The sequence below is a fragment of the Myotis yumanensis genome, unplaced genomic scaffold, assembly GCF_028538775.1.
Source record: "Myotis yumanensis isolate MYYU_CA2020_CCGP unplaced genomic scaffold, mMyoYum1.0.hap1 SCAF_12, whole genome shotgun sequence".
In the NCBI taxonomy this organism is placed as follows: Eukaryota; Metazoa; Chordata; class Mammalia; order Chiroptera; family Vespertilionidae; genus Myotis; species Myotis yumanensis.
Window position 1 is genome coordinate 14659556 of NW_027223763.1, and position 13121 is coordinate 14672676.

A 13121-nucleotide genomic window follows, 5' to 3' on the forward strand; every position below is an offset into this window, starting at 1 on the left:
ATCAATGATTCTGTCTTATCCTTGATGTTTCTATCTCTCTCTCCCTCTCCCTTCCTCTCTGAAATATATATAATTTTCAAAAAGCACAAACAAGAATATACATTAACATATGGGTTTTCCCCCTCGGGGTGTGTTGTTTTGATTTGTTCTAAAAAGTGGAATTTTCTTCAATGTGGCACTTTTTTCCCAAGTGGTAAACATTCTTTTTAAAAATATATACTTTTCTTGATTTCAGAGAGAAAGGGAGAGGGAGAGAGAGAATCCTTGATCTGCTGCCTCCTGTATGTCCCACACTGGGAATTGAGCTCCAACCCGGGCATGTGCCCTGACCGAGTATCGAACTGTGACCTCCTAGTTCATAGGTCAAAGCTCAACCACTGAGCAACACTCGCCAGATGGAAGCATTCTTTAAAAGAAATTCTTAAAACAAAAAGCATAGTTAACAAGTGAATGGTTCAAGATTTTCATGACATGGTTTGAAAATAAATGATCTGTGACATATATCAAAGGACTTCCAACCATGGACCACATAAAAAAGTAAAACAACAAGTCTACAATAGGTACAAATTATATACATTTATTTTTTAATAATTTTAAATAACACTCTTGTATAAATTCTTTTATATATTCAAATCATACACAAATTTAGAAATGCATCATGAAGCCTAGTACAACATACGTATGAGAACACATTTTTAAAATTTGTGTTAGAATTTTAGTGACATAAATACAAGTTTAATGTTTCAGAAACATTCCCTAATTGCTTGGGCTGAAATTTAATGTATTACAGAGTGCTTGTGCCTAGCATTAAAATTTAACTTTAAATCGTTTAGTTTTTGCATTAACTTAAATCTGGAGCCCTGGGCTCACATTCCAGGGCTGCTGTCGCAGTTACTGCACGTAGGACAGATTCCCAACTGCTTTTGAAAAAGCATCATTCAGCCACTGACATTTTAATGATCCATAACCCGTAGTCCATTTGATATTTGACTTCTTCAGATGAATCAGCATGTTCTTCCTGCTTTTCCCCTTGGCATAGTCACGGCTCAGGGTTAAAGAGAAAACTTGCATTCATCTTCCATTATTACTCCCCTGCACACACCAAACTCATTTTAGCTCCCAAACTCCTTGCTATCAAGATCATAACAGACCCAAGCTTCTTTATGGATGAGGCCAGAAATGCTTTCCTTACTCTAACAGGTTACATTGGGTTGCTTTTTACTTCTCTGAACTTTTGTCAGAGAGCTTTCCTTGAGATGTGTAAATTCAACTCCTATCCATATACTTCAAAATGTATGAACCAGTGAATGTTCATTACAAGTGGCGTTATGTTCCCCACGTGTCCTACAAAAAAGTATAGGACCAAGGTAAATAATCTAATAACCCAATCCCAATTGGGGCTGTCAGGAGGAAGTACTGTTGTCAGGAGGAAGTAACTTTCTGCCTCCAAAATAACCAACTCATCCGACCAAAATGAAACCGGGATCAGCGAGTGTTGCTTTAATGGTCAATTTTCTTGAGAATATTGGGCTAGAAAGTAGTCATATAATTTGATGCTTTTATAAATCCTCTTCCCCCCAAATCTCTCATTCCATGTCTACTCTTTTATCCTCTCTTAAAATTCAGGTATCCCTAAGAGTAACACATTAAGTCCATAGGACCTTAGTATAAATGAGGTTTAGTTTTTATTATCATTTTTCTCTATAACTGGAGAAATTCTTAATAAAAGACCTCTGGGAACTAGAGGATAGAGGTGAGGGAGGGGAGGGGATAAGGGAGGACAAACATACTTAACAACACTTAGAGCATCTAACTGTCAGAAATGTTTAAGTGCTTGTTAAAATGAATTAATGAAGATGAAAGTATTACTCAATAGCAGTATCTGTTATTTATCCATAAGATTCAACTAGCCTTATTTGAAAATAAACACATTTCTAATCTCTAGACAAAAACTCTTCTGGTACTAGTCTTTCTAAAGGACTGATGGGATCCTCGTGCTGAATGCCATAGTTCAAAGGATGGATCATGCCTTTAGAGAAATGAATATTGTGTAATGCATTCCATGCTAGTTTTCTAGTCTGATTTTGATGGTAGATCACTTCATGATTGACTTAAATTTTAAAGCAAAATTATTTCTACCAGAAAAAAGAGGGGACATGAAATATTACTTAAAAATGTTTAAGTCCTTCATTTTATTCCATTGGGAAACATTAAAAATATGATCTAGGACTGTTCATAAGTTTTAAAGGTAAACATTCTTTGTGATTTGTTTTTGCAATTCCTTCCAAGGTCTGTTTCAAGGAATCTCTACATGGCCAGAATCTGGACTGTTTGGCTTTGGTTCATACCCCAATAAACACTCCTTTCTCTATTGGGTTAACTTCTGTTTCTCAAATGTTTATTTCTCACCATCATTAATCCCTGGCTTTGAGGGGTGGTAATCCAGGGAAAGGCAGGTAGGTATGAACTTTGCAAAATTCCTTCAAATGTGCAGTGCACAGTCTATACACACATTGTGTGGCAACTGCTTGGGAATGCAGGTTTTCGCTCCCCGTTTGGAAGGATTAATTCACTTTAATGAAGCATAAACAGGTATTTTTATTTTCTTCTCACCAATACTAGCTTCAGATAGTAATCTTCCTGTGTTCTTTCAACAAAGTCCTTCATAGGTGTATGGCCCTGGATGGCACCTTGTACTTAAAAAATTAGAAACATTCACAGATGGGACTCTTCTTTCCAGCCTTCTTGTGTCTGTGGTTAGGCAATTTCTGCATCAGCATGTAGTTGAAAGAATATGTGCTTCAAATTTAGGAGTCCTAATTCCAAGCATAATAGGGTGTAGCCTCGAACAAGACATTTAACCTCATCTATAAAATGGGGACAGCAATTACTTCCTCAGGGGGCTATTGTGAACAACAAAAGAAACACATATGCAAAGATGCTTTGCCAATGGCAAAGGGCTATAGAAATAACGTATTTTAATGTAATGTAACATAACATAATCTCTACTCTCATGAGCATTGGCCAAATATCCAGAGCACCTCAAGTTACCAGAAGTAGATTATCTGCCTTTACATCCTCCGAAGCATCATCTCCAAACCCTGAGAACTACTCAGTGGTGTCCTACAGAGGGATGGCCAAATTCCAGGTTTTCCTCTGGGGAAGCTGGCAAAGTTGTCAACTTACATTTCCTAAGTCTAATAAGTCTTTACTCTTTTTTAACCACTTGGACAATTTTCTGTTCTGCTTAATAAATATCTATAGTTATCTTCTGCCTGCTTTTTCTAACTTTAATCCACAATCTGCCTATATCATAACAGATGAGAGCAACAGTGATGGCCTCTGGAAAAAAACTGCCCCTAAAATCAAGGACTAACCATATCTACTCAACTACAGTACTACCCTCACCTAGACAAGAAGATAGAATTGTAGCCCTGCAGAGAGATGGTACATTCCTCATGGTATATGAGTGACAGGCTATGTTCAAATGTAGGAGATTTTTTTTTGAGCTGGGGAAGATAAAATATTTCACGGGCATGAAAATGGGACGCCAAGTAATACGATGGCTTTTCTTTTGGAACTAAAATATTTATAATTCCTTTGGAAAACTATATTTTACATTAAAAAGCATTTTAATGAGGCTATGTTCCACATTAATCTATATAAAATATAGAGTGGCTAATGTCTAATTAGGTGTGTAGCTTGGAGAGTACAGCCTGTGTTCCAGCTAACAATCACTGACTTAAAAATCTATTGCTTGAATTTCTAAGTCAAAGAACACATAATTCTATGTTTAGAGTGAGAAAGGGAAAGAAAGATTAGAAACATTCAACCTTTTATAAATTTCAACGATGTCCATAGAGGGAATAAGAATGACTGATGCTCACCAGAGTCCCAGCTCTAGCAATATTGCCATCTATTTTACATTATTTTAACCAATCCCCATATTTTCTTTTTACAACGCCATTAACTGCTGTACAAATACATTCTAGATGATAAAATATGACATGATTTTTTTTACAAATAGATACAAATACAATGTTGACCAGATATGCTACATTAAATATATACACCTAATTTCTCTAGAGGCAGGAATATTCCTTATTTTTAGATAATTCATCATTTACACTGAGACCTTAAGGAGGACTATCAGTTCCCTGCTCCCAGATATTGCCTTCCTCTCTGTACCATTAGAAACTTATCTTATGCCTTAATCCTATCATTGAGCAAGAATTCTGGAAGGAAAAATGAAACCCTTCTAACGACCTTGTTGGGACTTTTCTGCTCCTATTTTAGAAACAATCAAGATTGTTTATTGTGATACAGCCCAGATATTAGCTTTTCCTCAATGATGTCTTTTAGTACAGTAAATGAATATTGTCCCTGAACCTCCTTTTAAAAAAAGTGTTTCAGGAATGGAGATGAAGTCTTCCAGTAGTCCTCTCCCCCTCCACATCCATCATCCTGTTTCCGCTGGTTGAGTGAACACTCCCCAAGAGTCTATCTGGAGGTCAATGCAATTAGGCCTGCACTATGGGGTTCAGCCTTTCTATACTCCCATGTGGTTTGTACAAAAATATACTTTACTTCAAGTCCTTATTGACAGTGACTGCTTCAAATCTTCATAGTAAACTAAAAGTAATAGGCTAAGTGCATTATGAATTTGTACCTGAAGACTTCGATGCACTATATGCCTTTGCTTTCTCAGCAAACTCTACCCAGGCTTTGTCATGCCCAGGGGCTGATGCTGTCTTAGTGAGCACTGTGGTCTAACAATTCAGGAGAACAGGTCTAGCTCCTTAGGCTTTGTAATTATGCATGGATGTTGTCAGAGTCAGTTGCCCATTGGGAGCCACTTCATTGCCATCATCTTCCAACAATCCTGACACGTCTGCATTGGGAATGCTGTCATGGTAGCTGCTGAAACTGATATTGTCTTCTTTCAGCTCGATGGTCCAAAAGGGGGCATTGAGTTTCCGGTTTTGGTACTCCCGGTACATATATACAGCCCCCACAAATCCCATCAGCAGCACCACCACAATGATGATGACAGTCAAAATGATGATGTTAAATTGGGTCCATGAAACATCAGCTAAAGCTGACGTGCTGTTTTCAGCAGAGCTTACTGAAAAGATAGTTTGCAAGGTGGTGGGGGTAAATGTACTATTTACAACAGGGGTGGGCACTGATGTGGTCAAAGAGGCATTGGAAACCAAAATGGTAGAACCTTCAGGTGTTGGAACAATAACTTCTGAAAATAAAAACAGAGAATGAAATGTAAAAGACAAAATTATCTAGTTTTAAGAAACAATAAAAGAAATACATGGGAGTGGAAGTTGATATGGCATGTTGACATGATAGTCTTCTTTAAGGTCATGCAAGTTAAAAATAACTTTTAGAGAAATATAGTGAAAAGAATCAAGATTTAGAAAGCTTGATTATTATATGCATGGCTAATATTTAAAATGTATATCTATATTAAAATCTTTGGGGAAATTCTAATGTTGGAATTTTCCATCTTTCTTTACTCTTGGATAGATTCATACAAATTCCTACAAAGACAGTAAATATGTCGCTACTGAGTTCTAAATCGCTTGGTTAAAACTGACAGGGATAGATGACAATCATTTGAACTACAATAAGTTCAGCATGTCTGATGGCATTTCATAAGGGCAAACTTCTGTTCAAAGGAGACAAAAACGAAATAGGGGGGGAAAAGCTGTATTTCTAGTTACTTCTGAATAACACAATTTAAATGTCCAAAGTTAATGTCAGTCAAGAGAAAAAAGAAACTTCCTTTAATTTCATGTGTAGTAATTCTTTCTTTTGTAGATTTTAGCTATTTTATAATTAACATACTACACTTTGTACTTCTAATGCAGTATAGCTCAGTGGAAATACCAAAGGCTCTAGAAGTAGAAGTGTGTGGTTATAGGTAAGTCAGTTAATCTTTTTAAAACTGAGATTCCTTATCTATAAATGGGAATAATAATATCTACTTTGCAAAGTTATTGGGAAAGATTAAATGAGATAACATACTATATAACATTGTTATTTTTTAATGTTTACAGTGCTTGGCACATAGTAGTCATTCAACAAAATAATTACTTTTATCTTTATAATTCATCACCATAATCATCCACATCAATTTATCCTAAAAAGAGGCATGTTTTACATTATTTAATAACTAATAATCACCACAGTCCTGACAGCTAACTGTAGACAAGGTATGCCTCCAAGTGGGAAAGAGAAATGAGTGACAGGATCTCCAGGCTAATGCTGAGGTTCAATCTGAGTTTCATAGCCTGGATCACAAGAGAATAGGGATATCAAGAAAATGGCAGAAGGACAACCCTTGCCACAGGCTAAGTGTCCATCAGCCCAATATTCAACATCTGTCAGAATATCAAAGGGTAGTTTGTAGAAGAACGTGGTCTAATCTCTCTGTGACCTAGTAAAGACTAAATATTCTTAACTCATCCTGAATTTCTAATCACTAATTTGTATCTAAACCTTCCTGAACCTCCCTATAAGAAACATTTTGCCACTTGAGTAACCTTTTCTTTTAAAAATCAAAAGGAATATTATTACTATTTCCTCCATTACACATGGGAAAACTTAGGCCCAAAGTTAGGATAGATGCTAAAACAAACTCATTTTTCTCAGCTGGAACTTCTAACCAGATTAGAGGTCCCTATTTAAAAAGACCTTTGTTGATCACTGGAGGTGATGAGAATACAGGAAGCAAAGGATAAAAAAAAATGATTGGACTTTTAAATTATTAACATAAAAATAAAAGTAGATGAATAGAAAATGTGAAAACACTGCAGTGACTTGGTCTTGGTCCTCAAATTTCTGGAGTTGATTTTGGAGTATCAGGAGAGCAGCAGGAATGAAAGGAATTCTCTTTAGGCAAATATCTATCAAAATCTATTTCCATAAAACTCCTCTTGTGGTTTTATAAAGCAAAAGGTAGCTGTCCTGAAATTTTCAATGCTAGGCTTAGATATTAAATTTACAACTTTAGGTGAAGTTTACCTTTCTTGATGCAATTTTCTTCCAGGTCTCGAACATAACCTTCTAGGCAGTTCTCACACAAAAACCCAGTGGTGTTATGGAGGCAGTTGATGCACTCTCCATTCTCGGGCTTGCAAATCTTTGGAGTTTTAATTGGGTCCACGTGGCCATGACATTGGCACTTCATACAGATGCTGTCATAATTGTAATAGCCATTTTCACATTTATTGCAGTTCTGGCCTGTGTAACCCTCTTTACACTGAACACATTTAGGTTCCAATTCACCCAATTCTAAAACAGAGAGAACACCAAAATAATTTAGTCCAGTCTCAAGCTCCAATTGAAAATGCAAAACAATTACTAGTTCTCAAAATGGGTTATAAGCTTTCCCTACTACCTCCTCTCAAACTTAAGAGACATATGGAATCAAACTAAAAATCTACACAATTATTTATTAATTGTCCAATTTATTGTGAGAATGATGGGGCCACAGAGAACCCATTTAATAGAGAACAAAAGAAATATGCTTACATAAGAAATCTAAATAATTACAGTGAATAGGCACTCAATTTTTTTTATCCCTTCCTCTTTAGTCATGACAGATTAAATAAAATATGCTTTTAACAAAAACTTCCTCATCCCTCTCTCAAGTCTCATTTCACATATGTATTTGGATTTGACTGCAAATTCCTTGAAAGGAAATTTTTGCTGTTTTCATAACTCCCTTTCACCTGCAGCACCCAGAACTTTATGAGCACATTTTATACCTATTGATAACTGATTCACTCTTTTTGCTTCTAAAAATAAAGACTTAGAGAAAGGCCTTACCTATGATACAACTGCCTGTAGATGTCACTGCTGAACAAGGGCAGCGAAAACATCCTTTAGTGGCATTGGGACTCTGGTAAAATCCTTCTCTGCATTCTTCACAGTGGTCCCCTTTGCTATTTCCCCGGCAGTTTAAACAAGCACCTAAAAAAAGTAAATTATTTTAAGAAGTTAAAGATTTACTCTGATAGCACAGTAACTTTATATAAATCATACCTGCAACCAAAATATCTCAAGAGATAACAAGAAAAAGTTATCCAATAGAGATTGGACAGAGTTCAGTTTCTACCACATCTTACTTCTACATTGGCCAGGTCTGCAAGTTTGCTGCCCCCTACCAGATTGTAAACTCTTTAGGGAAAGGTGATGAGAGTTTCAATAAGCCAGTGATGGCGAACCTTTTGAGCTCGGCATGTCAGCATTTTTAAAAACCCTAACTTAACTCTGGTGCCGTGTCACATATAGTAAATTTTTGATATTTGCAACCATAGTAAAACAAAGACTTATATTTTTGATATTTATTTTATATATTTAAATGCCATTTAACAAAGAAAAATCAACCAAAAAGTGAGTTCGCGTGTCACCTCTGACACGCGTGTCATAGGTTCGCCATCACTGCAATAAGCCCTTGTTGATTAACTACATACTGAAAGTAGGCTAGCTATTTATAAAGAAAAAATAAAAACAATCTAAAAATCATTGAAAGAAAATAGATAAAACTATACTATTTGAATCACTGGGATACTGAATTAAATAAGTGAACTAAACCTATATGTTATGAACATGAATAAATCTTAAAAATAATGTCGATTGAAAAAGCAAATTGCAGAATGATATATATGGAAGGAGAGTACTTACTTTTTTGTTTAAGTGTTTTTATTGCTTTCAGAGAGAGGAAGGGAGAGGGAAAGAGAGACAGAAACATCAATGATAAGAATCATCGATCAGCTGACTCCTGCATGCCCCCCACCAGGGATGGAGCCCAAAACCAGGTCATGTGCCCTGACCAGGAATTGAATCGTGACCTCCTGGTTCATGGGTCGATGCTCAACCACTGACTGAGCCACGCCAGCCGGGCTGAACTTCTTCAACTTTGATTATTTTTATTGTTATTATCATTAGGAGAGATGGTTCCTTTCTCACTAAACTCAGAGAAAAAATTTTGAAAACATACATTGCCACATGCAAAAAGACTTTTCCTCATTTATTTCACCATTTCATAGTTTATATATAAACCTGTCAAAAATATAGCAAGTACTGATCATGTCTACAGGGCAGAAGGCAAACTTTAACCTGTCAAACAGAAAGAAGGCCAAGCTTATATGAACAAGAAAGAGAGTACCAAGAGATAAGGTCAAAGAGAAAGGCAGGGTGCCCTGTTAAGTCACGGAGCACCAGGTCAGCAAGGTGGCCAAGGGCTGAGCGGGTTTTTGGGACTCCCGGAGGCCTCCTCTAGCATCTACGTCCATACCACTCGTCTGATCTCGGAAACTAAGCAGGGTCGGGCGTGACTTGGATGCGAGACCAGCTGGGAATCCCGGGTGTTGTATGCTTTTTTTTTTTTGCGCGCGCGCCCCCATCCTCCCTTTGGCGGTGTGTGTGTGTGTGGGGGGGCCCTCCCAGGGGCTACTCTGGGAACCGACCCCGCCCCAAATCAGGGAATGGTGTCTCCCACCTTACAGACAGCACCCCTGGATTGGAGAGGGCGTGTCTGTTACATGTTTGAATTTTATTCCAAGAGGCCTTAAGCATGGGAATGACATTATCTGGTTGTTAGGTGGAGACTGGACTGTGGTAGGGTTAGGGTTAGGGGATGAGAGAACAGAAGAAGAGGCAGAGATCAGATGAGTGTCAAAGTAGTTCAGAGAGAGGACAGTGGCTTAGACAAGGATGACAGCAGTGATCATGAACAGTGGTCAGACTCTGGGTTTTATGTTGAATGTCAAGCTAAGAGAACTTGCTGATGGATTGGATATTTGCAGTAGGAAAAGAAATAAATAAAATATAACTCCTAGGCTTTTGGACTCAGCAACTGGGTGAATGGTGCCAGTCACCAAAATGAAGAACACTAAGAGTAAAGCAGATTGACTTATAGGGTAAAATAGAGATTTTTTTGGATTTGTTAGGATTATGATGCCAATTAAAGCCTTCAAGTAGAAATGTCAAAAGTATTGTTAGATCTTTGAGTGTGAAGAATAAGGAAGAAATGTAAATCTGGTCATCAGCACATGTGTAGATGACATTTAAATTAAATCCAGGGGACTGAATGAGATCATTTAGAGAGCATATAAATGGAAAAGATAAGAATGCCAAGGGCTGAGCTCTGAGGCACTCCAGTGCTTACAGTGGAACAGAGGAAGAATTAGCAGAGCCAACTGCGGATGGGGAAAAAGAGCCTGAAAAGTGCGATATCCTAAAGTGAAGAAAGTCACTGAGGAGTGAAGGAGTGTTCAACTCAGTCAAGCTGCCATGGAACACTATGAATACATGAAGGAGCTGAATTCTTAAAAAGCACATAATATGAACAGAAAGTTCTAGTTTAAAAAATAGTCCCCCCACCTCCATTTTAAGGAAAACATGTGCTCAATAAAGAAAATCTAGAAAAATATAGAATAGAAAGACAAAATAATTACCCAAAGAACTGTGTCAGTAAGATTTTGAAAGGTTACTTGACATCTCCCTATATAGAGGTTTGGATTTTGCTTTTTAAATAATCTAAATGTATCCCACATGTCATTTTTATACCCTGCTTCTTTCACTCTCATGTTGTTATATATCATTCTTTAAAACATTTTAATGACATAATAACAGTTTCCATTTATTGATTGCTTATAATGAGCCAGGCACCGTATTAAGAGTTTTATAAGTATACTAGAGGCCCGATGCACGAAATTCGTGTAAGGGGCTTAGCTCTCAAAGCCCCAGCTGCCTTGGCCAGCCCTCCTAGCCCCGGCTTTGTCCAGAAGGTCATCTGGACAGTTGTTCTGCTGTTTGGTCTAATTAGCATATTAGCTCTTTATTATATAGGATTGCATTGAATCTTCACAACCCATGAAGCAGTTACTGTCATTATCCCAAATTTCTAGATTAAAAAAAAAAAAAAAACAGGCTAAGAAACTTGCACAGGTAGATTTCACTTTCTGTGCTCTTAACCATGTATTGCCTAGATAACATAATTTGCTTCATTCCCTGTTAGAAATAGGATGGTCTTGCCCTAACTGGTTTGGCTCAGTGGATAGAGCGTCGGCCTGCAGACTGAAGGGTCCCAGGTTTGATTCCGGTCAAGGGCATGTACCTTGGTTGGGGGCACATCCCCATTGGGGGGTGTGCAGGAGGCAGCTGACTGATATTTCTCTCTCATCGATGTCTCTAGCTCTCTATCCTTCTGCCTTCCTCTCTGTAAAAAATCAATAAAATATATTTTTTTAAAAAAGAAATAGGATGGTCTAATTTTTTAGAATTATAACTACCACTTTGATGAACATCTTTGAACATAAAGTTTTTTATGAATTTAGAATTATTTTCTTAGAATAGATTCCTAGAAACAGAATTACTGAATCAAGAAAGAATTTTTAAGACTTCTGATACACATTGTCAAACTGCTTTCCAAATTTTCCCCCAATATATCTTATCACAAAAAGGTTACTTTAAAGTCTACTTCAATACAAAACACAAGGTATAGAAAAAGACACTAGAGTGAGGAAAAATAAAGACTATGAAAACATCATAAGTGGCCACCAGAGGGCAACCATAACACAGCACTCCGGAAAAAAATCTCATTTTAGACGAAAGACTAATTTTATATTAAGCTTACAGTTTTAGATCAAGTATTGGCGATCCTTCACATTGGATTCCATTTTTATCATATTTCAAAAGAGAGAAATCATTTATTTCTCTTATTACTAACTGCTTTTAGAAATCATAACCATGAAAAGGATTTCTTTTGCCTTAAATTATCTTCAGAGCAAGGACAGGTTGGAATTTACTTAACATTAAAGACAGCTAGTTTATTGCTGCAAGGAAAATAAGAAGTTACAACCAGCAATGTGGACTGTTTCCTGGTCCCGCAAAAGATCTAGGGAGCAATTTAAATCAAGTCAGTATGATAAAACATTTCTGCCATTACCCAGGATTGGAACTCATGTATTGTATGTATTTCCATTTACTTGTTCATTTATTTTTAAAAAACGTTAGTGAGTACTTACTATGTGCCAAGTTACATGCTAAATATAGTGTACAATGGTGAACAAAACTGATGTGGAACTTACAATGTAGTGACTAAGCCATATGTGACTCATAATCACATATAAATATACAATTATGAACTGTGATAAGTGCTATCAAAAAATACAAGTGTGTATAAATGGGAATTGTCATTTAGCCTGGAGCATCAGGAACTGCTTTCTAATGCAGTAACCTTTAACCAAAGGCCTGAAGGCAGGATATGATTTATTAAGGTAAAGGGTCCAGGGTTGGGGATAGAGGTGTATTAGAAAGGCCATTCTAAGCATCCTGAATTTTTGTTGGGGAAAAGAAGATTTCAAAATTAAAGACCAGAAATATTCATTGTCTTTAGTTTTTAATACTTTAAGTTTGCCTAAATGTGGTTTTCTTGTTCTTATACTGCCTAGGAGCCCGGCCAGCGTGGCTCACTGGTTGAGTGTCGACCCATGAACTATGAGGTCATAGTTCGATTCCCAATCCAATCAGAAATTGAGATGGGTTGAGGATGATCCACAATCTCAGTATAAGTCAGTTCACCAATGGTTCATCACAATTCTTGGTCGTGGCCCTCTAAGACTTTTAATTGAGAACCTAACAGGCCTGAGTCCTTCTCTACCCTGGAAGACTGCAACAGATACAGCACTTCCCATCAGGTCCTACTCGCACCTTCAAAATCTGGCAATGTCTTGAGAGAGAGATGGCTGTATGTTGTAACCAGTCCTCTTTAAAGAGATTTTTGTCTCCTAAGCACTACAAGACTGAGAGATTTCTTTCTACCTTTTGGGCTAGCCTTCCATCTCCTACACAGTCAGCTAAGATCCTAAGAGAAAAATGGCCTTGTGTTTAGAGCTCCTCTAGTTTCCAATCCATCACATAAGCCCCAAATGACTGCCAAAATCTCTTCTTGTGTCTCTTTCCTCAAAAAGCATTCCTTTGCTTGGGCTAACCTCTGTTCCTTAGCCTTTGCCCAGAATCAGCAAATGTCCCCTGGAAAGGAAATGGCTATGATCATCAGCTCACATAGAAAGAGTTCTACACTTTCTGGAATTTTA

At 37.2% G+C, this 13121-nt stretch overlaps 1 protein-coding gene across 1 annotated transcript in view; it reads right to left on the reverse strand.

Annotated features, from left to right (window-relative positions):
* Positions 1-570: 570 nt before the first annotated feature.
* The window catches only part of MEGF9 (multiple EGF like domains 9), an 86254-nt gene continuing 73703 nt past the window's right edge, over positions 571-13121 (reverse strand). Inside the window, exons 4-6 of the mRNA XM_070430797.1 lie at positions 7846-7989; positions 7039-7308; positions 571-5251 (exon numbers count right to left, since the gene is read on the reverse strand). Of these exons, the coding sequence (XP_070286898.1) occupies positions 4800-5251; positions 7039-7308; positions 7846-7989 (866 nt within the window). The 3' untranslated portion in view covers positions 571-4799. The remainder of the gene's footprint in view (positions 5252-7038; positions 7309-7845; positions 7990-13121) is intronic.